Genomic DNA, 27,854 nt, shown 5'->3' with positions numbered 1-27,854 from the left:
TTATAGAAAACATAAAGGAACTTTAATATCCAAACAGTCAGGGTAAAGAATACTGGATTAATACCCATTAAGTGTGAATCCCTTCAGGTTCTTTACAGTACCAGAAAATAAAATCTGAATTTGCATATTGCAGAGAATGAAACCATTTAAAAAACTTTAATTTCCTTACCTGATACTAATACTGGTATGATTTTTAGACTGAAAACTAAGAGTAAGATTTAAACTAAAGATAGGTGTTCCTAAAATGTGAATCTGTTCAGTAGTAACCTTTTCATGAGTACTGATACCACTTTCCCCTCAAAAAGTGCTTGATGTACATTTTTAAGATTTGTACAATAACCAAATATACCGCTGAATAAAAACTGTTATTAGTGGAGACGGTCAATGAAAGAAAACTATACTTTCGTTTAACTTATTTATGCCCAAATAATTTACCCTGCAGTCCATGAGATGTACAGGAAATAATTTTTTTTAATAAGAGAAAAATGAGGGTCCTAAAATAGAAACATATGCCAGAAGAAATCTAAAAATAGCTTCCTGATATTTCATTTTTTAATATTTCATTTAAGCTGCTTTTGGTTACATGCCCTGATCTGCAGATATTAACAAGGAAATAAAATTTCCAAGTATTTAAAAAATTTACTCATCTTCCATAAAGCGACTTTTGATGTATCAACACTTAAAAATACACAGTGACTTAATGAAATAGCACAACTGCATAGAATTGAGCTCCAGAGAATAAAACACTCGAAATGTCTTTCCTGGGCTCTGGTTTACTAGGGTATTGGCCTAGAGACTAGCTTAGAGTCATTTGCCCCTACCTGGGAAATGCAGGCCAGGAAACTTAAGATTTTGCAGGCCTTTTCTGTTTCTAGGTAAAATGCTGGAAGCTCTTTGAAGGTCTTGAAAACTATCAACTATTCAAATGTGTATACTGGCACCTTTCCTCTCTGAGTCAAAGAAGAAGGAGGTTTGTGACCTTCAGTGAAAACAAAATGAAACTTCCCACACAAGTCTTCTAAGAGACTCTGAAATATGCTAGAAATTTCAAAACTAGAACAATGCCATCAAAGATTAAACCTCTTACTGCTTGGAGCACCCCAAAATAATAAAATTGGAAACTCAAGGAAAACAGGTACCAAAAGAATCAAAATAATGATTGCACTGAGGATTCTCTTCTTTGAAGGCTGTTTAAGGAGGTAGGATTTTAAGGTTTTGTTTTGTTTATCTTTTGGCCTCTGAACATTTAAAAAACACTTTGCCCAGCTGGTCCTTCAGACAAAATTGGAGGTCACAATGAACCCCATGCCTGACACAAAGACAGTTTCACAGCTATCATTTGTACATATTAAGTTGATTCACTCTTTTTGAGTAAATCTACCTAGATACTGGCAAATTAATATATTCCTTTGCATACTACTTTGTATCTCAAAATTCTTGAAAAACAAGAGCAGATGACTTTGTATTCAAAGACTACCAAAGTATGTATTTGATTTTCACATGCAAACAACTTAAAACCTTATAAATCTCATGTCAACTCTGCATAATGCCTTGAAGGAAATGACATACAAAGTTTGCTAACTGTGCAAAATATTAAATTGCTAAAACATTTTACATAATGAAATAATACATGTAAATGTTGAAGTTGACACATGAAATTAACATGGCATAAGAACTTATCACATTTCAGATATTTTCTTTAGTAACAAGTTTGTGTTTTTATAGTTCCTGGTACACAGCAAAGTTTATCACAGAAGATAAAAATCCTTTTAAACAAATCCAACAGAGAATTCTTGAGGCACCTTCTTATATAAAACACAAGATGAATGCAATTATCAATCCATCTGAGAAAAGTTTTCAATCTAAATGAACATCATTTTCTCATTTAAGTATACTTTACAGAACTTTAATAAGGCAAGACAAATTTGTGAAAAAGATGTAGATACAAAAATGATGTAAACTAATAATTTATATTAAAAAACCCCAAAAGTATAACAGTGGAGATGGGACAGCTCAAACAATGCCTTTTTTTTTTTTTTTTAAACCTAAAACAGAATTGTGCATAAGCTGAAGATTACAAAGAACTTCTAGACTCTGCACAGTTTTGGTTTTTTTTTTTTTTTTTTTAGCGTCTTTATATTACATGTTTTAAATCATATCAGGAATGCAAACTAGAACTGCACACTACTTTAGTGGAAAAAAGTTCAATATTGTGCAATTTTCTGCCTCTTAATATTTAAAAAGTGGCAGCAATCCCTGCATTTGTGTTTGAAACAAGGATCTGAGAAACTTTATCAAAAAAGGTAATGAAGGCAAAAATTGGCAGACATCCAGCATCTTGTTTCTTTTTAAAACAATGTGGATGATAAGGAATTTCATGATTAAAAATGAATCTTTTAAATAAATACATTGTATCTGACATTTGCACTGACTGATTTGATAAATCTTTAAGTAAACAACGGCTTTACTACACTCCCTGTAGCCTCAAGCCACTGGCTTTAGATTCTGGAGTCCTTTTTCACTGGGTTTCATACCCTGCCACTCGATACCCGGAAGGCTGATTAGGCAACATGCTGCCATTTTGCCCTTGAGGCGGTTGCACTCCATAATTTGGTCCCATCCACGGTGCAGAAGACTGTGTCTGACTGGTGGAGAATGTGAAAGAAGCAGAGGGGAGAGGAAATCCATTGATTAAAAGCAAGTATTGACAAGAACAAATATGGGAAATGGGAAACATACTTTTTTAAAAACCCAAATAGAATAACTTATGCCAGAGAAAATGAAAGCTTTTACTACAGTTTTTTCCTTTTTTAAAGCTTTTTTGGAGACAGAGTCTCTGCCCCCTAGGCTAGACTCATTGCAACCTTCGCCTCCCAGGTTCAAGCAATTCTCTTGTCTCAGCCTCCTGAGTAGCTGGGATTACAGGTGCATGCCACCATGTCCAGCTAATTTTCCTTTTTTTTTTTTTGAGACAGAGTTTCACTCCTGTTGCCTAGGCTAGAGTGCAATGGCAAAATCTCAGCTCACTGCAACCTCCACCTCCTGGGTTCAAGCGATAGTCCTGCCTCAGCCTCCCAAGGAGCTGGGATTATAGGCATGTGTCACCATGCCCGGCTAACTTTTATATTTTTAGCAGAGACAGGGTTTCTCCATGTTGATCAGGCTGGTCTCAAACTCCTGATCTCAGGTGATCTGCCCACCTAGGCTTTCCAAAGTGTTGGGATTACAGGCATGAGCCACCATGCCCAGCCTAGTATTTTGCTCTTAAAATCAAGCATCCTAGCTAGTCGTGGTGGCTCACACCTGTAACCCCAGCACTTTGGGAGACTGAGGTGGGTAGATCACCAGGTTAGGGGTTCGAGACCAGCCTGATCAACATGATGAAGCTCCGTCTCTACTTAAAAATACAAAAATTAGCCGGGTGTGGTAGCACGTACTTGTAACCCCAGCTACTCAGGAGGCTGAGGCAGGAGAATTGCTTGAACCTGGGAGGTGGAAGTTACGATGAGCTGAGATTGAGCCACTGCACTCCAACCTGGGCAACAGAGTGAGACTCTGTTTCAAAAATAAAATAAAATAAAATAAATAAAAATAAGAAATAAAAAAAATCAAGCATCCCTCTATGTTTAATTTGGGCAGTTTAATTTTATTAGAAATTAAAGCTAAGAAAATACCCTGAACATATAAACATTCATCTCCTTTGAATATAGAAAAACCCAACCCCACTACTCTTGGAAAAGAAAACTGTCCATCTCTGTCTTGGTTGAACACTATTTGATGAGTAAGCCGCTACCTGGAAGAGCCAGGTAGGTTTCCCACAATGATAAAAGAACTAACATTTATATTACTCAAAGAAGAAATGAAAGCAAATCATTAGCATATGTAAGCTCGTAAAAATTCTCAACATTACCAGATTTTTTTTTTGAGACAGGTTCTCATTCTGTCATCCAGGCTAGAGTACAGCGGTATGATCTCAGCTCACTGCAACCTCCATCTCCCCGGGCTCAAGCAATTCTCCCACCTCAATCTCCCAAATAGCTGGGACTATAGGCACGTACCACCATACCTGGCTAATATTCTTTTGTACTTTTGTAGAGATGAGATTTCACCATGTTGCACAGGCTGGTCTTGAACTCCTGGACTCAAGAGATCCACCTGCCTTGGCCTTCCAAAGTGCTAGGATTACAGGCATGAGCCACTGTGCCCGACAACACAATTCTTTTTTTTTTTTTTTTTTTTTGAGACAGAGTCTTGCTCTGTTGCACAGGCTGTAGTGCAGTGGCATGGTCTCAGCTCACTGCAACCTCCGCCTCCCAGGTTCAAGTGATTCTCCTGCCTCAGCCTCCCAAGTAGCTGGGTCTACTGCTGTGCAGCACTACACCTGGCTAATTTTTGTATTTTTAGCAGTAGTGGGATTTTGCCATGTTGGCTAGGCTGGTGTCGAACTTCTGGCCTCAAGTGATCTGCCAGCTTTAACCTCCCAAAATGCTGGGATTACAGGTGTGAACCACAACACCCAGCCTACAAAATTCTTTTTTAACAGCCTAAGTATTTTTATTTCCAGTGTGTTTTTCAGAAATGTAAGTAAAATAGTGTAATTCAGGGTGTATAAGGAAGCTTGTAGTATAACAATACATGAGGCTGGGTGCAGTGGCTCATGCCTGTTATCCCAGCACACTGGGAGGTTGAGGCGGGTGGATCACCTGAGGTCAGGAGTTTGAGGCCAGCCTGGCTAACTTGGCGAAACGCCATCTCTACTAAGAATACAAAAATCAGCTAGGCATGGTGGTGCATGCCTGTAATCTCATCTACTTGGGAGGCTAAGACAGGAGAATTGCTTGAACCCAGGAGGGGAAGGTTGCAGTGAGCCAAGATTGCACCACTGTACTCCATCCTTGGGTGACAGTGTGAGACTCTGTCTCAAACAAAACAAAACAAAACATGAATAAACCCTTCGTACAGAAAAAAGCATAATGAATACAACAACTAGCATCAAAGTCAGTGTATATAAGAATGGCGAAGTGACCATTAGTCATGTGAAAAGCTTAACAACTATTAAGCTCTTATTTTCTTACTAAAAAATAAGTCCTTTCAAGGCTATAGTTATGCTTTACACAAGGGGCCCTATTACTCACTAATTCTTAAAATTTCTTCCTAACTAAAATTTCTTTAGACATTTTCAAAGGTTAGTAAAGGAAGAGGTCAGATATGCTTACTTAAATCCTTGCTGGTTCCATGCCTGGCCATACATTCCATATGCAGGAACTTGCCAACCATTAGGCATATACTGGCCAATTTGCTGTGCATTTCCATACCACTGGCCCCACTGGCCATAAGGTTGTGGATATCCAATTTGACTCTGCTATTAAGTAAAATTTAGTATTATTTGAAGTTAACTGTATATATACAATCCTAATATGTTAATACCACAAATTCTTAACCAAAACAGACAGGGCTATCCTTATAATTAAAATGACAGGATAAACAAAAGTTGACTGCTAAAAAAAAAATTAAAAAGTGAGGTTAGACTGCTGTAACTCTATGTGATACTCTGAATGGCGTAAATTTTGGAAGGCATCAGTTGATACCCTAGTAATAAATATTAAACTTAATAAAATGTTTAAGTGTTTGGCATACTATCCACATAACTGTTTCCTTTAGATAGAGAAGATATGATTACTTATTTCTATATTCAGCTTACTTAAGAAACGTATATAGTTTAGGATTTGCTTACTCCCATCTCTGTGCTCCATTTACAATTTCCTCATAGAAATCTTTCTGGAATCAAGTTTGAGTTACTAAAGCTGCCTGGAAAAAAAAAATAAGGCAGCAAAATCTGGAAGAAAAATGCCAAGGCCATAACTATATTTACAGCTTTATTTTTGTTTCAGTTGAGTCAAGCATGCTTGTGAGTTCTCCAAATAGTATGTGAATAAATCTACTAAGTATTAAAAAAAGATTTAATACCCTTTTAGGTTTCTCGGAGCATTTTAAATTCCACTGTGTGAGCATGAGTCAATTGAGGCGGTCACATTCATCATGTCACCACTGCAATCCATGAAACACCATTCTGGAACTATAATACATGTAGGAACAGCCCTTATGTACTGTCATTTTAGCTAGAAATTTATTAATAAGGATTATCAACAATCTTCACTTTAAAATATTATTATTAGTCCAACAATTATCTCTCCAAGTTAAGAACCCTCTCACCTGTTGCACGGGATTTATCATATCAAGGGTTTCTTTGCCCCAATAGCATTTCACAACATGACCTTCAATGGTAGTACCATTAACAGAAACAATTGCATGTGCTGCACTTTCATGGGAATTGAACCTATTGAAAACAATATTAAGAATCACCAATACAAATTCTTTTAAATATTTAGGAATAAAACCTATTTTAAAAATCAGGGTGAGTCTGAGGTAAAACAGTTTGCATAAAAGCATCAATAACATGGCACATTTTCTTTGCTATTTTTTTTCAAAGATCTTGTAGTTCTGGGAAAACTTGTGTTAACAGAGAATGTGTATTTGCTGGCCTTGTGTTAGGAGGGAGCTATAAAATCACAGAGGTGGCCGGGCGCAGTGGCTCACGCCTGTAATCCGAGCACTTTGGGAGGTGGGCTGTTCACGAGGTCAAGAGATCGAGACCATCCTGACCAACATGGTGAAACCTGTCTCTACTAAAAATACAAAGATTAGTTGGGCATGGTGGCGTGCATCTGTAATCCCAGCTACTCAAGAGGCTGAAGCAGGAGAATTGCTTGAACCCAGAAGGTAGAGGTAGCAGTGAGCTGAGATCATGCCACTGCACTCCAACCTGGGCGACAGAGCAAGACTCTGTTTCAAAAAAAAAAAATCACAGTGGCAAATATGTTAGATGCTAGAGAAATTGCGATTTCTTTTTTCTTTTTGCAACGGACTCTGGCTCTGTTGCCCACACTGGAGTACAGTGGTTGTGATCTTGGCTCACTGCAACAACCTCCACCTCCTGGGTTCCAGTGACTCCTGCCTCAGCCTCCTGAGTAGCTGGGATTACAAGCATGTGCTGCCACACCTAGCAAATTTTTGTTTTAGTAGACATGGGGTGGTTTCACTATGTTGGCCAGGCTGGTCTGAAACTCATGACCTCAGGTGATCCACCCGCCTTGGCCTAACAAAGTACTGGGAATACAGGTGTGATTCACTGCATCCGGCCGAAATTTCCTTATCTTTAACTAGGTAAATTTTTAAGAAAACAATGTAAGTCTTCAAAAAATATTTTGAAGGAACAAGTTTTTAATTTTTATTTCTTTTCTGATTTTCCGGTTATATTACCAAGGAAAAGGTTTTTTAAAAAAACCATCCTTACCGAACAAATGAATATCCTTTATCTGGAAAGACTCGAATTTCCATTATTTGTCCAAATGGTGAAAAAGTCTGACGCATTAGTTGTTCTGTTAGACAAAAAACAAAAACAAATCACACTAAGTTATAAATAAATCCTACAAACATTAAGCTTTGCACTTTAAATATTAATGCCACACAGGGAAGACTCCCATACCTGTTAGCCCAGAAGTAACACCTCCACAGTATACAGTACAGTTGCTTGGACTAGACTGATTTACAACCTCATCATATGATAGCTGTTTGGTATTTGCTGGTGAGAGAAAAGGTTTATGTCTTTAATTCATTAAATAAAATGTGCAGAAAGAGAAAAGCAGCATTCACTACACTACTGTAAAGGTAACATTAACCTTGATCAAAATGCTCATATTATACACATTATATTTCAGTCCAGGATTAAACCTCCCCAACAAATGTCTAAAAAATTACCCAGTATTTTCTACTTAATAGGAGACTTGACATTAGAAATAATATTATTTATAATTACAAAAATGAAAACTAAGTACATTTTTGAACAGTAGTCTTGATTTGCTTCTCATCTATTTCTGCAATAAGTCTCCGGGAACAGCTCTAACATTTAAAATCTATTGTATTTTTCTCCAAAATTCCACATTTCCTTTTCTTCTCCAATACACCTACACTCATATGTACTCTTTGGAGCGGGAGGCTTTCGGGTTGCCCAGTTAGTTCTGATTTGTCTTCCACCAAGCCACTGGCCACCCATCTGTTGAATGGCGTTTTCAGCATCCTGTTCCGCACAACATTAGAAACAATAAAGAAGTCACTATTAGTTGATGTTAAACAACTTTTAGCAGTAGAGAAAACTTGGTGCTTTTCACAAACATTTTAAGTGAAAATGGCTTGCGAGGCCGGGTGCAGTGGCTCATGCCTGTAATCCCAGCAATTTGGACACTTACATTGTTACCTTAAACTCTTTGGCTGAGGTGGACAGATTACGAGGTCAGAAGATTGAGACCATCCTGGCCATGGTGAAACCCCATCTTACTAAAATACAAAAAATTAGCTGGGTGTGGTGATGCATGCCTGTAGTCCCAGCTACTCAGGAGGCTGAGGCAGGGGAATCACTTGAACCCAGGAAATGGAGGTTGCAGTGAGCCTACATCGTGCCACTGTACTCCAGCTTAGCGACACAGCAAGACTCCATAACAAAAAAAAAAAAAAAAAAAAAAAAGAAAAGAAAATGCTTTACAAAAAATATCATAGGTTTCCTAAAATGCAATGGTGCTTTTAATTTTTAAATTTATTTTATTTTATTTATTTATTTTTTGAGACAGAGTCTTGCTGTGTTGCCCAGGCTGGAGTGCAGTGGTGTAATCTTGGCTCACTGCAACCTTTGCCAAACAGGTTTGAGCGATTCTCCTGACAGTCTCCTGAAGAGGTGGGATTACAGGCACCCACTACCATACCTGGATAAATACCTGTATTTTTAGTAGAGATGGGGTTTTGTCATGTTGGCCAGGCTTCTTGAACTTCTGACCTCAAGTGATCTGCCCAACTCAGCCTCCCAAAATGCTAGGAGTATAGGCGTGAGCCATCATGCCCAGCCCAATGGTGCTTTTTAATTATTTTTCTTTTATTTGAATATTAAACTTTGAGAATATTAATCATCTGAAAAAGTCCTGAGCCCAAAAGCCGTAACGAGGTACATATCATAAACTTCATACAACTCAGACTAGTATAGAGGAAAATCTTAAACAAATAAGCCTGTTAACAACAATATTTGGTTTCTCATTTATCCAACAAATAAATATTGTAGTTATGTTCCAGGCACGAGGTTAAGGGAGAGCTAGGGATACACTGGTAAACAGGTATACATGGTCTCTTACATTCTTTTGTAGGGAACAAATAAACCAATTACAAATTGTTGTAAGAGCTATGACAGAAACAAAAGGCTGAGATAGAGAATGTAGGCACACGGATCTACTATAGACTGGATAAATAAAGAAGGTCTTTTTGAAATAACTTTTAAACTGAGCCTGAAAGCAGCAGGAGCTAGCCAAGTTTAAACAATGGGGAAGAAAGCCCCAGTGGAGAGAAAGGTATTCCAAAGTGTGTTAAAGCACAGAAGAGTTTAGTATGCATCTAAAAGAAGCAGGTGAGGGAAAACTAGCTTCAATGGAACCTAGTGAGCAAAAAAGAATGTCAGAGAATGAAATTGAAAGAGTTTAAGCAAGGAATCGTCATAATCCATGTTTTAAGAAGGCCACTCTTAGTGCTAAGAGGAAAATGGCTTAGGGTAATGGGTAGTAAGGGGGTAAAGATACTTTGAAAAGTTTGAAGACATATAAATTAAGACTTTGTTAATAAGTGTGGAACAGAGAAATAGACTGAAGATACAAAATTCATGCAGACTAGAGAAAGGGCCTAGGACAGAGCCCTGAAAACAGCAAAAATTGAAACATGGGTAAAGGAATAATCACTAGCTAAGGTGACTAAGGAGGAGCAGCGAGTGATGAATGAAGAAACCCACAAGAGTACGGTCAAGGGAGCCAAGAAAAGACGTTAAGAGGTGACCTTGAAAACAGAGTAGCATTGGTAGAAAGTGAGAGTAAAAACCAGCTTAGCGTAGACTCAAAAGTAAATGGGGTGTAACTTTCCTGCACACACATCAAAGATAAGCTTAACCTACTATTGAAGGAACAGGCAAATTTAAGGCCTTTCTTGAGATATGAAAAGGAAATACTTTTTAAAACACTGAGTAGGGTCTTATTCTGTAAGACCCTATTCTGTAAGATCATAGCTTACTGTAGCCTTGAACTCCTGGGCTCAAGTGATAATCCCACTTCAGCCTCCTGGTAGCTAGGACTATAAGCATGCACCGACACGCCTGGCTATTTTTTTTTTTTTTTTTTTTTTGCTGTGGTAGGAATGGCCTTAACTGGTTGCAACAGACAGTGGGAGGAGATTTGGTGTCCACAGACTAGGTCGCCAGGCTTTTTTTTTTTTTAAATGGAGACAGGGTCTCCATTATGTTGCCCAGGCTGGTCTCTAACTCCTAGACTCAAGCAATCCTCCTGCCTTGGCCTCCCAAAGCTCTGTTATTACAGGCATGAGCTACTGTGCCTGGCAGGAAATACACATTACACATTCTTTTTTTCTGAGATGGAGTCTCACACTGTTGCCCAGGCAGGAGTGCAATGGCGTGACCTCGGCTCACTGCAACCTCTGCCTCCTGGGTTCAAGTGATTCTCCTGTCTCAGCCTCCCAAGTAGTTGGGATTACAGGCATCCACTACCATACCTGGCTAATCTTTTGTATTTTTAGTAGAGATGAGGTTTCACCATGTTGGCCAGGTTGGTTTCAAACTCCTGACCTCAAGTGATCCATCTACCTTGGCCTCCCAAAGTGCTAGGATTACAGGCGTGAGCCACTGAGCCCAGCCAGAAATGCACACTTAAAAAGAAACAAATATTATCAACACTAACCAGTCAGAACTCCATGAGATGCTTAACTAATGTTACGTGTTGAATTGTGTCCCTCAAAATGATAAGTCCTACACCCTGGTATCTGTGAATGTGGCCTTATTTGGAAACAGGGTCTTTGCAGAAGTAATTAAGATGAAGTTATATTGGATTAAGGTGGGTCCCAAATCCAATGACTCAAGTCCTTGTAAGAGGCAAAGATTAGACTGGGCGCGGTGGCTCACGCTTATAATTCCAGCACTTTGGGAGGCTGAGGCAGGTGGATCACTTGAGCCCAGGAGTTAGAGACCAGCCTGGCCAACAGGGCAAAACCCTGTCTCTACAAAAAATATGAAAATCAGTTAGGCATGGTGGTGCACACCTGTAGTATCACCTACTTGGGAGGCTGAGAAGGGAAAATCACCTAAGCCTGGGAGGTCGAGGCTGCAGAGTGAGACCCTTTCTCTCTCTCAAAAAAAAAAAAAAAAAAAAAGATTACATGGATATATAAAGAGAGAAGGTGGTTATATGTGAAGATGAAGGCAGAGATTGGAGTTATACAGCTACAAGACAAGGAATGGCAAGGATTACCAGTAACCATCAAAAGCTTAGAAGCAACAAAGGATTCTTCCAGAGCCTTCAAGAGAGCATGAACATGCTGACACCTTGATTTTGAATTTCACACCTCCAAAACTTTGAGAAAATAAATTTTTGTTCCCCTAAGCCATCTAGTTTATGATACTTTGATACAGCTCCTCAAGAAAAAAATAAAACTATTCACTCAAAAAAGCAGGAAAAAACCATATAATGTATATGTCTATGTTGGTGGTTATGAATGGGAAATAAAGTGAAACAACTCTTGAGAATTATAACAGAGAAATGGGGATACAGGTAGGGAAGAGATGTAAGAATAAAGAGTGGTTGAGGTCAGGTGTGTTGGCGCACACTTGTAATCCCAGCACTTTGAGAGGCCAAGGTGGGCAGATCACCTGAAGTCGGGAGTTCGAGACTAGCCTGACCAACATGGACAGACCCTGTCTCTACTAAAAATACAAAAAATTAGCTGGGTATGGTGGCATATCCCTGTAATCCCAGCTACTTGGGAGGCTGAGGCAGGAGAATTGCTTGAACCTGGGAGCGGAGGTTGCAGTGAGCCGAGATCGTGTAATTGCACTCCAGCCTCGGCAACAAGAGTGAGACTTCATTTCAAAAAAAAAAAGAGTGGTTTTGATTAAGAGGTACTAGATGGCCAGGGACGGTGGCTTGTGCCTATAACCCCAGCACTTTTGTAGGCCAAGGCCACGGGGACTGGTGGAAGCCAGGAATTCAAGACCGGCCTGGGCAACAAACTGAGATTGTTCCTACAAAAAAAAAGTTTTTTGTTTTGTTTTCTGCCTCTCAGGTTCAAGGGATTCTCCTGCTTCATCCTCCTGAGTAGCTGGGATTACAGGTGTGCACCACCATGCCTGGCTAATTTTTGTCTTTTTGGTACAGACAGCGTTTCACCATGTTGGTCAGGCTGGTCTCAAACTCCTGACCTTGTGATCCACCTGCCTCAGTCTCCCAAAGTGTTGGGATTATCAGTGTGAGCACTGCGACTGGCCTTTTTAAAATAATAATAATAATAATAATGTGGGCATGGTGGCGTACACCTGTGGTCCCACCTACTCTGGAGGCTGAGGCAGGAGGATGGCTTGAGCCCAGGAGTTCTGAGGCTTCGGTGAGCTGTGATCACACCTCTGCACTCCAGCCTGAGTGACAGAGTGAGACACTGTCTCAAAAAAAAAAAAAAAATCTATTACTGCTCGGGTTCAACAAAATTCATAAAATAATAATAATAAAAAAGAGAGATACTAGGTGTTTTCTGGTTGATGAGAATCATCCAGTGGAGAAGGAATAGAGTGATGACACAGGAAAGTAATAAAAAGAACAGTATATATTATGTGATTCAATTTATAGGAAATGTTGAGTACAGGGAAATCTAGTCAGTACATTGACAGTTGCTCAGGGCTGGCAAGAGGGGCATTAAAGAAAAAGATAGTCACTGCTAATGAGTTATGTAGCTTCTTTTTGGGATGGTAAAAATATTCTAAAATTGATTTTGGTGATAGTTGCACAGTTCTGTAAAACCACTGAATTGTACACTTTATTTATTAAATATTCTAAAATTGATTTTGGTGATAGTTGCACAATTCTATGAATTACCTAAAAATCAATGAATTGTACACTTTATTTATTTATTTAATTTTGAGACAGGATCCCACTCTGTCACCCAGGCTGGAGTGCAGTGGTGCAATCTCAGCTCACTGGAACCTCAACTCCCTGGGCTCAGGTGATTTCCCCCCCTTAGCCTCTCAAGTAACTGGGACTAAAGGTGTGAGCCACCATACCTGGCTAATTTTTGTATTTTTTTTTGTAGAAAAAGGGTTTTGCCATTTTGCCCAGGCTGCTCTCAAACTCCTGGGCTGAAGTAATCTGCCTACCTTAGTCTCCCAAAGTGCAGGAGTTACAGGTGTGAGCCACTGTGGCCAACCACACTGTGTACTTGAATAACTCAATAAAGCTGCTGTTAAAATGAGGCAGTGACAGCACAGGCTCGAAGTCCTTGAAAAGACAAGAAAGGTAGGGACACAATCATAAGTGATTTGGCCTTTGACAGGAAGGACCTTTCCTGTACTATAATAGAAGGAATAATGGGAAAGTGGATGAATTTTATGTAAGTTTGGTGGTTGAAAGATGAGGAAATTCTTGTATGGTAGTCTCGTTTTTTATCAGTGAAGCATGAGATAAAGGTGTTAGCTTAGGGTAATGATGGAGGAAGAAGGGAGGATAACTGAAGAGATGGAGCAGTGAGGAATAAAATAGTCATCACAAAGAATGGGAAATCAAATGTATCAGACAAACACACGATTGCCTAGATAGTACTCTGTACTCATCTATAATGTGTGACTATTAAATTAGAAGTAAAACCACTTGGACTCAGTTTTTTTCCAAAAACATTCAGTTATTTTGGGGTAGGCAGAGAAGCTAAGTTCAATCAGAATTGTGGTTTTCCTAGCATGTAGAACACAGGAAGGCTGGTGGGTAACTACAATCAAGGCGGTAGCACAGCATAACAGAGCCAAACACATATCACAAATTCTACAGAAGTTGAAATTTATAGATTATATTATTTACTCAAAGTTAGCAACTGTTTCATAGTGGTTGTCAGAATTTGCATATATCTCTGGCTAACTCCAGAGGCTGGACATAGGTATCAATAGACAACCTTTGCTATTTGACTCTAGTTCATACTAAACACAGATTCAATAGTGATTTTTATATAGCAGAACCCTATAGCTCATAATTTCAAAAATATGAAAAATTAGATCCTAGCCCACCAAACCCCCAACTTATTTCCCTAAGTTGCACTAAAACATTCTAAAAACCTATGAGGAACTCAAATAAGGAACTCAACTTAATCATGGCTATCAATCCGCTGTACAAGGTATTTTTCTACCTTTCTAAAATACTATATACTGTGATTAATAGTAAAGTTTTCAGAAGCAACTAAACTGTTATAATTTTTATTTTCTCATCTCACAGGAAAATAATAATCTTTTAATTGGTAGATGGGACGTGTACATGATTGAGCTTGTATTTCACCTCTCAATATACTTTATCATTTTCAACTTTTTTTTTTTTTTTTCTTAAGACAGGGTCTCACTTTTTCACCCAGGCTGGAGTGCAGTGGTTTGATCATGGCTCACTGCAGCTTTGACCTCCTGGGTTTAAGTGATCCTCGGACCTCAGCCCCACAAGTAACTGGGACTACAGGCATGCGTCACCAAGCCCAACTAATTTTTTGTAGAGATGGAGTTTTGCCATGTTGTCCAGGCTGGTCTTGAACTCCTGACCTCAAGTAATCCACCTACTCTGGCCTCCCAATGTGCTGGGATTACAGGATTACAGGTGTGAGCCACTGGGCACAGCCGAATTTTTGGAATTTCCGAAAAAAAATAAAATAAAAAATAAACATAAATTTTGTAGACAAAGGGTCTCACTATATTGGCAGGGCTTATCTCAAAACTTCTCAGCCTCCCCAAGTGCTGAGATTATACATGCCCAGCTAATATTTAATTTTTTAAAAAGTTCCTACCCATCACAGTATTTTAATTATTTTTTTTGAGTTAGGGTCTCACTCTGTTGCCCAGGCTGTGCTGTGGCATGATTTCAACTCACTGCAACCTCTGCCTCCCGGGTTCAAGCAATTCTCCTGCCTCAGCCTCCCTAGTAGCTGGGCCTACAGGCACCCCAAATTTTTGTATTTTTAGTAGAGACAGGTTTTACCATATTGGCCAGGCTGGTCTCAAACTCCTGACCTCAGGTGATCCATCCGCCTTGGGCTCCCAGAGTGCTGGGATTACAGGCATGAGCCACTGCGCCTGGCCTCATCACAGTATTTTATTAGCTACTTTTAAATTACCATGGGAATATAAACAAGGGAGATAATGAATTAAGTCCATAAATGAGATTTTCAACATCTTCCTTTGGCTGATAATTTAAACAACTTTACTTCTTATATTCTGAAAACATGAGTACTCTGCATGAATCAGCAGGTGTTAATAAATGTTAAATAGACAAAACAGAAGGAGATACCTTCTAGTGAGGATTTATTTTAATTATCAGTAAAATAAACAGCAGATGAAAGAAAGATTAATAATTAAAACTGAGTGTTTCCATTCTTTACTGTTTAAGCATTGTACATGCACTTCTGACTGAGCTCACCCATTTGTTGAAAAAGGAGACAAAGCCATATCCCTTAGACTTTCCTGTTGCCATGTCTTTTACCACTCGGGCATCTCTGAAATCAGAAACAATCAGAAGTTTAGGTTTGCAAACTGTCCTCTGGATATAAAATGAGAATTTCACACACAACTGATTATCATGTTTCACCTTCATTAAAGTGAACCTTTAATGCAAATTCACCTTTTATTCTACAAAATTTATCATGTATTAGGAAATGAGGCTTAATTTTATAGACATGCAAATCAGTAACTTCTTAAGTATATATGCATATGTACATTGTACAGAAATTGCCTCTCCAAAAAAATTTTTAAACTTTTAAATATTAAGCATGGTGAAAGCAGCTACTCACATGAACTACTTAAACATTTATAAAGTTCACAGGATATTAGATGAATGGCTTTCTTTAACCATGCAATTTATAATTTATTTGGCATTATATTCTACCTTATAATTAAAAAAAAAATAGAAAACCGGAAACCAAAAGCATAAAAAAGTTGTACATTCCCTAAACTAATTAAATTATTTCATTTTTTCAGATCAACTTATACCCCCCTTTTCGACTAGAGTAAAATTTGAGAAGTTGACATTTTTAGAAATGTTAAATCATTGAAGAAAAATACTAGACAAACACAAGTTTTAAACTATACAAGAAAAGATTTTACACTGAATTTTATAATAGCATTCATATAAAATTGATTGGAACTACAAGATATAAAAGCAAAATTTTAAAAAGTCAGAAAGTAAAAAAGCACGCCAACATTTATCCACTGTGAACCGTAGCTTGTAGTTAGCCAGGGCAATTCTGTCCATTCTTCAGAGACACTCTGCAAAATAACCAGAGCCCTATTATTTGAGATTGAGTAAAAACCCAGCCATGATAGCTAAAACTCCATACCTCAAAAAATTGGACTCAAATTGTGCTTCACAGGCAATCTGCTTTTAAGTTAGTCAGGTATGTCATAATGCTTGCTCTCTTAGGACACATGAACAAAACAGGCACTTTTATAACAAAAACCCAAGTCTGAAAGCCATGCAATGTAATTTTCTATTAAAGTAGATATAAGCATATTTTAGATCAATTTGAATGATTTATTAAGTGTTCAGGGTCAAAATGACAAAGATGTGGTGGTGAAAAGGGAAAACTAATGTAAGTCAATTCTTAATATGCAAAAATACTTAATAAATTATTTGTATGGTACACATGCATTTAATTTGGTAGCTGACTCTCTTCTACACCGTAAAATATTAGTCTACCCTAAACTCAAGGAACAGGAAGAGTTCACAAGCTGTATATAAGGGAAACTACCATGTTTTTTATACTAAATGCTTTTACAGACCACTGTTTATTACACATCTATAAATCAAGCACTGATATTTGCACTTTTTAGAGATTATCTATCATGGGAACCCTTCAACATACAGTTATCAACTTATCTCCTTTAACAATAAAAAATCAGGAAAATATGCTGACTGCCAAATGATTCCTTTAAATGTAGGAAAGCTAACTCCTTGTATAGCCTAAAACTCAAACTATACATTATCTCAATTGAAAATCCTAAAACTTAAAGGTCTCACCAAGAAAAAAAAAGTCTACATCAATAATCATGGGACCATAAGAAAATCTAGACTAAAAATATGATACAAAAACATATTTAAGAAAAATAAATTATGACCATGATTTGTAAATCATGAAACTGCTAAAATTTGAAGGTCACTTAACTTAAACACACCAACTGTTAAACAATCTTTGCCTAATCCCAAACTAAAATTCCCAGGTTTTCAAAAAAGCTACCTCAATTGAAATCAAAGCATTTAATTAAAAAGCTACTTAATCTGTTCACAATGTTAGAAAGTTTTTTCTTCTTAAAGGTTAAGGAAATGTTAACCTTGAAAAATGTTCAACTCATATTTATTTCTCTCTGAAAACATTCTCCGGAGAAGCAGCAGCAAAGATCTAGATCAGGCTTCTTTATCTTTTTATGGTCCTGTGACTATTCTGACAATAGGATGAAATTTACAAAGATTTTCCACACCAAAATGAAAACACAAATATTTGCACAGAGATTTAGAGCTCTTGAGAGGCCAAAGGATAAGACTGTCTAAGTCTAGATATTTGAAAGCAAGCCAATTATTATTGAAACTCTAAGACATTATTAAGAGGAACAATCAGAAAGAAAAGCTATACTTATTTTCCTAATCAGGTCTCACAAAGAAAAATGTCATCTGAAAGTCCACTGATAAGCCCTAATTCTGTGACTGCCTTTAAAGCTGGCCATTCCTTGGTCACATGCATTGTCACCCACTCATCAACAAACTATAACTCTTCAAATAAAAACTCCCCAAATTCATCACCAACACTACTGGCATTTACTTCCCAGTCTCCTCATCTCATCTCTGCTGTTGGTCTGTTCAAACCAAACCACCGTTAGCATTGCCTTTTTAGTACTCTTTTAGGTGGAAAAATAATAGAGCAACCGGAAATCCTGAAGAAGTTTTCTAAACTAAATAATTACTCCACAGAAAGTACCATAAACAACTTATTATTCTTACTCTAATATGGCATGCTTTTCAAAATTTTAAAGTTCTTCTATGATGAATACTATATCAAGTAAGGTATTTATTCATAAGGGCCTAAAATGTATGATTAATAACTGTATCAAGTAAGGTATTTATTCATCAGGGCCTAAAATGTATGATTAATAACAAGTGCAAGCAAGGCAGTGCTTCATAAAATACTATAAGGCACTATTATTGTTAGCAGTTTTTTTAAAAGGGTGCAAATACTTAGGAAATAACATTTATTAACTGCTTTTTAGGTTGAATTGTTAAAGTTTCTTTTTGTTAAAATATATTAACACAAAATGCATGGTATCATAGACGTGCGCAATGGATCTAAATTCCTTAGTCACAGCACAGTTTTAACTAAAGATTATCACCAAGCTAGCCTGACACCTATATAAGAAACTATAAAATGTACAATGGCAAATCTGTCTCTTAAAAGCTATGCTAACTGAAAAAGGATTTTAAGGTAATTGAAAACCAGAGGTTTATTCATCAGTGGGAAAACAATCTTTTGCTGTTAACTTCTTGAATGACCTCTAAACAATGTAATACATTATAAATTAATATAAAAAAATCATACTAAAATTATTTTCAAGTTATATCTACATATAATTGTTTCTAATTAAAAAGATTTTATTTATCTTCTGTTACTTACGATATTCTTCCAAATGGTGCAAAAGCAGCTTTTATATCTTCAGTTGTAATTTCTGGACTGAGATCACCAACAAAGACATGGAAATGATCTTATAAGGGGAAGGAAGGGGAAGTGAAAAGAAAAACAGAACTTTAGAATTTAAAAAGTACTAAAATCTATCCAATAAAGTATTCTTAAAATGATTATGACTTACGATAAAGTATAAACAAAACACTATCCTATATCTATACAAATCCTATCAACTTTAAACGAGTCAAGGTAACAATATAGGAAAAATTCTCCTGAAAAGACTGTGATACATCTAACAGGAAGTGACATTTATATTTCTATTTACAGTCAATTATTATACTGGTCTGAGAAAATAAATTAATAATATACAAGTTTCAGTTCTGCAAAAAATTTAATGACTTAGTTACCATTCTAATAATAATTATTTACTTTTATTCAGTTTACCACTATATTAAGGCTTTACAAATTAAAATAAAATAGTGGTACTGGGAATTATGTAGACTAGATTTGCCTCAGTTAACACAATTTACTGAAGCTAGCTACATGATATATACTTGGTTTAACCATATTTTGTGAAGAACAATCAAAGAAATACCTTGCATTGCAACAGTTTGATGTTAAAGTATTTGACAGTTTTCTCAAAAGCCAACAGTTTTGGTTGCCCAGACATTACACCATTCAGTTTATGTGAATCCATGTGCAAGTGAACTAAGACTGAAGGCAACAGAATGAAAACAGTAATCCCTTCACTTTATATCAGAACCATTAAAAAAGCATTGGAGAGAAATAACCATCCCATATCTGAGTTTTTAAAAAAGACAATTATCAAAAAAAAAGAAACACTTTAAAAATGCAAAATTGTTGGACCAACACTTTAAAATGGACACACACATAAATTTGACAAAGCATATTTGGAAAGAAAAGTTACCCATATTTGACAGGCCTTAAACAACATTTTGGATTGCTCTTTGGGAAACAAAATTTGAGGAGCAATTCAAGCATTTGGAAGATCTGAGTATGAAGCCCAGACGGTGACCTCAAGAAAGCCGGGTATCTTGCCCCTTAGTTGGTGAAAGTAGTTCTAAGGCATCAGCTGCTACCAAAGGGGTCAGAAAGCTTGAACTAGCACCAAAGTAGTGGACAAGCTATACTTGGTCAACACTGAGAAGAAGTGAGAAAAATATTGCTAGAGAAACAAATAGAAATACTATCTCCTCCCGCCCCCCCTCCCCCAAATATCATACAAAAAAACTTCAGGTGGTTAGTGAATACCCTTTCAAGAGATTTCATTTTATGTTTAAGAAGATACAATTACCTTGTGAACGCTGTGTGCTGACAACGGTACTACCTGATGACAAAGATTAGATTTGTTCTTAAATTTATTAACACAAACACATTCAATCATATCTTAGGATAACGATCAAAACATTACTGCAAACATGTACGATGTTTATGGGCTTTACAATAAAACTACTGGGTATAATAAAAACAAATGTTCAAAAAGCGTAAAATATACTTACTGCTTGTATCTTTCTTTTGACTGCTGGGGGTTGTTGCCCAATTCACTTTGACTTCCTAAAAAAAATTTTCTACATTTATACTTCATAAAAATAAAGCCCAAAATCACATTTGCATCTATAAACATAGAGGAAGTTAACTATTTAAGATGAAACACTAAAGGAGATGCCAGCTCTGGTCCAGTTTCAAAACTTATCTTCTGAACTACATTTAGGCAAATAAATAATGTTGACAAATCCTAATCTTTCTATGTCTGTTAACATTCAATTAACCTTTTTTACCTAAAAGTACCAACATTATTTTTTTCTTTGATTCTTTTCCATTAGCATCCAAACATTGAGTAATTCAGCAAATATTTTAGTATTTACCATAATACTAACATAGGTTGGTGGTGGCTCATGCCTGTAATATCAGCACTTTGGGAGGCCAAGGCAGGTGGATCACCTGAGGTCAGGAGTTCAAGACCAACCTGGCCATCATAATGAAACCCTGTCTTTACAAAAATACAAAAATTAGTTGGGCATGATGGCAGGTGCCTGTAATCCCAGCTATCATGGAAGAACTGCTTGAACCCAGGAAGTGGAGGTTGCAGTGAGCTGAGATGGCACCATTGCACTCCGGCCTGGGTGACAGAGCAACATTCCATCTCAAAAGAAAAAAAAAAAAAAAAAAAAAAAAAGAGGGCAAGGCGTGGTGGCTCATGCCTGTAATCCAAGCACTTTGGAGGCCAAGGTGGGTGGATCACCTGAATCAGGAGTTCAAGACTAGCCTGACCAACATGGTGAAACCCTATCTTGGAAAAAAAAAAAAGAAAGAAAATACTGACATAAACACAGGCCTCTGCCTCTAAAAGCATTATCACATCTTTTTAATATTAAATGTGAATAACTGACCTTTTTGCTATAAAGTGTTTAATGTTTCAGCTGGGCGTGGTGGCTCACAACTGTAATCCCAGCACTTTGGGAGGCTGCAGTGGGAGGAATCACCTGAGGTTAGGAGGTCAAGACTGCCTGGTTAACATGGTGAAACCTCATTTCTACTAAAAATACAAAAAATTAGCTGGGTGTAGTGGCAGGCGCCTATAATCCCAGCTACTCAGGAAGCTGAGGCAGGAGAATCGCTTGAACCCAGGAGGCAGAGGTTGTGGTGAGCTGAGATCACCAGCTTGGGCAACAAGAGTGAACCCCGTCTCAAAATTAAAAAAAAAAAAAAAAAAAAAAGGATTTAATGTTTCTAAACAGGAAATAAAATCATAAATTTTTTCAGCGCAAATCACCTTCTTTAATTATGACAGCTTACCTTACCCATTATCTTCCGTCCATTCATAGCAGCTAATGCTGCAGCTGCATGACGATGCTCATGAAACTCCACAAAGCAATAGGGATCATTTCCAGCTGTCTGTGGGAGAAGAAACACAAAAGCCAATTTTAAGCTTTATTCTCCCATTAGCTTAAAATTATGTAAAAAAAATTTTTAAACCAAGTTTTATACATCTAAATTATCAGGCCATGGAGAATGAATGGTCCATTCCACAAGTGAATTTTGGATAAAAAAAAGTAAACAGCCAGGCCTGGTGGAGAGCTCCTGTAGTCCTAGCTACTTCAGGAGGCTGAGGTGGGAGGAACGCTTGAGCCCAGGAGTTTGAATCCAGCCTGGGCAACACAGCAAGAGCCTGTCTCGAAAAGAATTAAAAAGTAGAAAGAAAAAAAAGCCACCACTTAAAAATCATTCTGCTTTATAGAAAGCTATTTTCTTCAACAAGTTATACTATACTATTATAATTTAATATTAATGACTAGGTATCCTAACTGGATATAAATATAGCTATAATAGAGATACTATATTTATAGCTAAAAATAGAGATATTTTCTCCCCATCATCATATAACCATTTCTTCAAGCTATACAGATTAAGTTTGACTGGACTCCTAGGTTCTGAAGTCTCACTTTGGCTTTTTACGATCTTCTATCCCCTCCCTGTTATATGCTACTTTTTACTGCTATAAATGTACACAGCTCCTCGCTGCTTCTAGCTCGCTGAGTAGCAGAAAATCTTAGCCAACCTTCTTAAAACTATTTTTCAAATATAGGTAAATAGGCTCTGAAAACTGAAGAGACTCTCTGGTAAGTAAAACTTTAGGTTTCAGAATGCGAACCTTCTGACAACAATTTATTGCTTGCTCAGAGCCTTTAAAAAATTATCTTCCCAGCCAGGCATGGTGGCTCACGCCTGTAATCCCAGCACTTTGGAAGTCCGAGCCAGGCGGATCACCTGAGGTCGGGAGTTCAAGACCAGCCTGATCAACATGGAAAAACCCCATCTCCACTAAAAATACAAAATTAGCTGGGTGTGGTGGCAAATGACTGTAATCCCAGCTACTCGGGAGGCTAAAGCAGGAGAATTGCTTGAACCCGGGAGGTGGAGGTTGCAGTGAGCCAAGATCATGCCATTGTACTCCAGCCTGGGCAACAAGAGCAAAACTCCATCTCAAAAACAAAAAACAAAAAAAATTAAGTACTTTTTTTCCCCCCAGGAGACACAGACTCAAGGGAAATGGGGTCAGTGTTCCCTAAATGTCTTTTTATACATATTATGATTCGGGTTAACACCAATTAGATGAATGAGTTCAATATGTGTGTGTGTTTTAATACATTAAAGTCTCATAAATAGGAATTGCCTAAATACAAGAAAAACTTGAATCATGACCTTTAAAAATAAAGTTAAAAACAGTTTCACTGTATCAAATGCCTATTACTTTTAAACCTGTTTCTCAATTTAATTGTAACAGCTGAATTTATTAGCCAACCAATTGACACTACATATAAAATAATCATTTCTGATGCCTCAATGCACCTGAAACAGCCCACATATACACAGTTCCCATCTGATCTAGAAATGACTAGTTCTATTCTCACCTTCCATTATTTAGTAAAACAAATTAAATTCAGTTGTCAAAACAGGTTCATTACAAATTCACTAAATTCCCTATTAATTTAGACCATAGCAACGTAAGAATTTATACTATATTTAGACTATAGTAAACTAAGAATTCCTTCCAAGCAATGGCTTTAAGTAACATGTTTAAAAAAAAAAAAAAAAAAAAAAGAATTCTTATACCCAATTATGGAAATAAAAAAAAAAAAAAAAAAAAAAAAAAGAATAAAGTTAACTAAGTAAAATACCCTTACATCCATAATCATTTTGCAGTTTTTACAAGGTCCAATCTGGCTAAAGAGTTGCAGAATTAAAGCTTCTGTCACATCCCTGGAAAGGTTACCGACGTATCTGAAACACAAAGAAAATCAATTTACCTTTTTTTTTTGAGATGGAAGTTTCACTCTTGTTGCCCAGGCTGGAGTGCAATGGCACAATCTTGGCTCACTACAACCTCCACCTCCTGGGTTCAAGTGATTCTCCTGCCTCAGCCTTCCGAGTAGCTGGGATTACAGACATGCGTCACCATGTGGCTAATTTTGCATTTTTACTAGAGGCAGGTTTCTCCATATTGGTCAGTCTGGTCTTAAACTCCTGACCTCAGGTGATCCACCCTCCTCGGCCTCCCAAAGTGCTGGGATTATGAGCGTGAGCCGCTGCGCCCGGCCTCCTTCTTTTTTTTTTTTTTTAACTCTGTTGCCCGGGTAGAGCGCAATGGCGTGATGTCGGCTTACTGCAACCTCTGCCTCCCGGGTTCAAGCGATTCTCCTGCCTCAGCCTCTGGAGTAGCTGGGATTAACGGCACCCACCATCATGCCCGGCTAAGTTTTGTATTTTGTGTGTTTCTTCTTAGTTCAACTTGAAATTTTTGTATTTTTAGTAAAGAATGGGTTTCACCATCTTGGCAAAGCTGGTCTCGAACTCCTGTACTCGTGATCTACCCAACTCAGCCTCCCAAAGTGCTGGGATTACAGGTGTGAGCCACCACACCCGTTCTTTTTTTTTTTTTTTTTCCCATTTTAAGAGAAACAGTCTGGTTATATTGCTTAGGCTGCTCTTAAATTCCTGGCTTCAAGTAAACCTCCTGAGTAACAGACTACAGAAATCACCACACCCAGCCCAATTTACTTTTTTTTGAGACACAGTCTGGCTGGGTTGCTGAGACTGGAGTGTAGTGGTGCAATCTTGGCTCACTACAACCTTTGCCTCCTGGGCATGAGGGATTCTTCCACCTCAGTTGCCCAAGTAGCTGGGATCACAGGTGTGTGCCACCACATCTGGCTAATTTTTTTGTACTTTCTGTAGAGAATGGGTTTCATTATGTTGCTGAGCTGGTCTCCAACTCCTGGGCTCAAGTGATCTGCCCATCTCGGCCTCCCAAAGTGTAATGTTAAAGATTACAGGCATGAGCCGTTGTGCCCAGTCCTAGATTTACCATTTTAAATTTGCTTATTCTGCATCAGTTTCTACAACTGTTATTAAAAATTAAATTTGAGAAACAGGCAGATCTTTGCCTTCAAGTATATATTTGGGAATAACTTTTACAAGTTTGCCAACACTTAAAAATCTCTTTGAAAATAGACATAAAATGTTATTTGAAAATATATTAGCTGGGCACGGTGGCTAATGTCTGTAATCCCAGCACTTTGGGAAGCCAAGGCAGGCAGGTCACCTGAGGCCAGGAGTACGAGACCAGCCTGGCAAACATGGCAAAACCCGTCTTTACTAAAAACACAAAAATGAGCTGGGCGTGGTGGTGCACATCTGTAATCCCAGCTACTAGGGAGGCTGAGGCAGGAGAATCATTTGAACCCAGGTGGCAGAGGCTGAGTGAGCTAAGGTCATGCCACTGCACTCTAGCCTGGGCAAGAGCAAGCCTATGTCTCAAGAAAGAAAAAAGAAAATATATTACACCCTGTTAGTGAAGGAGAAGATAGTATGTGCATATCTGTTTTAGTCATGGTTTTGCAAATTAAACCTCTTGCTTTTTTTTTCTTTAACAACCCTGCAGAAAAACTATTGCTTGTTTTTAAGTTTCCAGGCTAACCTTAGGAAGATAAGCTTTAAAAAACACTCAAATAAATCATTAGTTATGTAAAATATTTTATATAATAATGGGCAGGTGTGGTGGCTCATGCCTGTAATCTCAGCACTTTGGGAGGCTAGGGTGAGTGGATCACGTGAGGCCAGAAATTTGAAACTGGCCTGGCCAACATGATAAAACCCTATCTCTACTAAAAACAAAAATTAGCTGGCCGTGGTGGCACCTGGCTGTAATCCCAGCTACTGGGGGGCAGCTGACATGAGAACTGCATGAACCAAGGAGGCAGAGATTGCAATGGGCCCAGATAGTGCCACTGCTCTCCAGCCTGGGTGACAGAACAAGACTATCTTAAAAAAAAAAAAAAAAAAAATTATATGATCAAACCTAAGAACCATTGCCATTATTTCTACTTCACACATTTTTGAAAAGTTATAGGTAAATTACTTATTAGTTGTTTTGGATGGTAACAATGGGATGGGAACCCTTCCACTTAACATTACTGATTGGTGGAAGAGGTGTGAAAGGGAGTAGAAAGATCACAGATTATGAGTTGGTAATCAATACAAATATAAATGGTGCATTACAAGACCACAAGACTGGGATGAACTTCACTTAAAGGGTTTACACTGAGGGCAATGGCTCACATCTGTAATCCCCGCACTTTTGGAGGCTGAGGTGGAAAGATCACTTTAGGCCAGGAGTGCAAGACCAGCCCAGTTAATACAGTGAGATCTCCATCTATACAAAAAAAAAAAATTAGCCGGACATAATGGCACTATGTCCCATGGCATGGTCCCAGCTACTTTGGACACTGAGGTGGGAAGATCACTTGAACCCAGGAGTTAGAGGCTACACTGAGCTATGATTATGCCACTACACTCCAACCCAGGTGACAGAGCAAGACTCTGTCTCTAAAAAGAAAAAAGTTTATAAATAAGTTTTTTAAATGAGATTTTGAGATGAGATAACCTCTAGTCATGTAAGAGAGTTAAGAGGTTTATCAGTTCTGAAATCAGAGAATGTAGTCTCCCCATAATGGTAGAGTTTCTCATTTGTCTCTCAGGTATCCTTCAGAAAATTTGATACAAGGCATGGACTTTCTCCTCAGAAAAATAAATATTCATATATGCTCACAAAGTGTGGATTCAATTTCTTCTTTCCATCTACCATTCAACAAAGTGCTTAACATGAAGCCTTCGGAAAAGGTTAAGACGGCAAAGGAAGAAATGCTGAGTCTTAATAACAAATGACATTTAAAGATCAGGTAAAATGGCCAGGCACGATAGCTCATGCCTAGCCAGCACTTTGGGAAGCCAAGGCAGATGGATCACCTAAGGTCAGGAGTTCAAGACCAGCCTGACCAAAATGGCAAAACCCCATCTCTACTAAAAATACAAAAACTGGCCAGGCACTGTGGCATACAACTATATTCCCAGCTACTCAGGACTATAGTGGGAGTATTCAAGCAATTCTAAGATAGGAGAATTGCCTGAATCTAGGAGGTGGAGGCTACAGTGAGCCAGGATCATGCCACTGAATGGTACCCGAAAGAGAAATTTAACAGCAACATTTACCCAACAGCAATTTACCAGTACTGCGAATTATCACTACACCAAATCTTTATTCTGAAAAAGAGACAGAATTAAGTATTAATCCCATCTATTAAGTAGGAACTCCTGAATAGTGTAATCTAATAGCTTTGGTTAAGGAAAAGTTCTCCTTTACAGAAGACAGCTAGTTAATAAATGTAGAAAGAGGCCAGGCGCAGTGGCTCATGCCTGTAATCCCAGCACTTTGGGAGGCTGAGGCAGGCAGATCATGAGGTCAGGAGATCGAGACCATCCTAGCTAACATGGTGAAAACATCTCTACTAAAATCACAAAAATTAGCTGGGCATGGTGGTGTGCGCCTGTAGTCCCAGCTACTGGAAAGGCTGAGGTAGGAGAATCGCTTGAACTCAGGAGGAGGAGGTTGCAGTGAGCCAAGATCATGCCACTTCACTCCACCCTGTGCAACAGACACTCCGTCTCTAAATAAAGAAATGTAGAAAAATAGTGTTAAATTAACAATGTGTAAACCCTAATGAAAAAACTGATTCAGGCTGGGCATGGTGGCTCACGCCTGTAATCCCAGCACTTTGGGAGGCCGAGGCAGGCGAATCATGAGGTCAAGAGATCGAGACCATCCTGGCCAACATGGTGAAACCCCGTTCTACTAAAAATACAAAAATTAGCTGGGTGTGGTGGCACGTGCCTGTGGTCCCAGCTACTTAGGAGGCTAGGAGGAAGAATTGCTTGAACCCAGGAGGCGGAGGTTGCAGTGGCACTCCAGCCTGGTGACAGAGCAAGACTCCATCTCCAAAAAAAAGCAAAGAAAAGAAATAACTGATTCAGGGCCGGGCGCGGTGGCTCACGCCTGTGATCCCAGCACTTTGGGAGGCCGAGGCGGGTGGATCACGAGGTCAAGAGATCAAGACCATCCTGGTCAACATGGTGAAACCCCTTCTCTACTAAAAATACAAAAATTAGCTGGG

General features: G+C 38.1%; 1 protein-coding gene across 22 annotated transcripts in view; it reads right to left on the bottom strand.

The window, feature by feature from the left end:
• Nucleotides 1-27,854, bottom strand: part of TIA1 (TIA1 cytotoxic granule associated RNA binding protein) — a 37,572-nt gene continuing 9,718 nt past the window's right edge. For 2 of the 22 annotated variants that reach the window (XM_032291825.1, XM_032291832.1), the window contains exons 2-13: nt 23,526-23,628; nt 21,643-21,741; nt 20,346-20,400; nt 20,141-20,173; nt 18,817-18,904; nt 15,579-15,654; nt 8,029-8,137; nt 7,547-7,642; nt 7,355-7,439; nt 6,214-6,337; nt 5,217-5,362; nt 1-2,645 (exon numbers count right to left, since the gene is read on the bottom strand). In XM_032291825.1, coding sequence (XP_032147716.1) covers nt 2,519-2,645; nt 5,217-5,362; nt 6,214-6,337; nt 7,355-7,439; nt 7,547-7,642; nt 8,029-8,137; nt 15,579-15,654; nt 18,817-18,904; nt 20,141-20,173; nt 20,346-20,400; nt 21,643-21,741; nt 23,526-23,628 — 1,141 coding nt within the window. In that variant the 3' untranslated portion in view covers nt 1-2,518. Of the gene's footprint in view, nt 2,646-5,216; nt 5,363-6,213; nt 6,338-7,354; nt 7,440-7,546; nt 7,643-7,895; nt 8,138-15,449; nt 20,174-20,345; nt 20,401-21,642; nt 21,748-23,525; nt 23,629-27,854 lie in introns of those variants that run through there. The other 20 variants (XR_004272978.1, XM_032291837.1, XM_032291826.1 and 17 more) reach the window with 20 other exon arrangements.

Source organism: Sapajus apella, unplaced genomic scaffold (assembly GCF_009761245.1).
Source record: "Sapajus apella isolate SASKATOON/1434 unplaced genomic scaffold, GSC_monkey_1.0 scaffold26, whole genome shotgun sequence".
NCBI lineage: Eukaryota > Metazoa > Chordata > Mammalia > Primates > Cebidae > Sapajus > Sapajus apella.
Note: the sequence above shows the minus strand (reverse complement) of the source record. Positions and strands in the feature narration are given on the sequence as shown.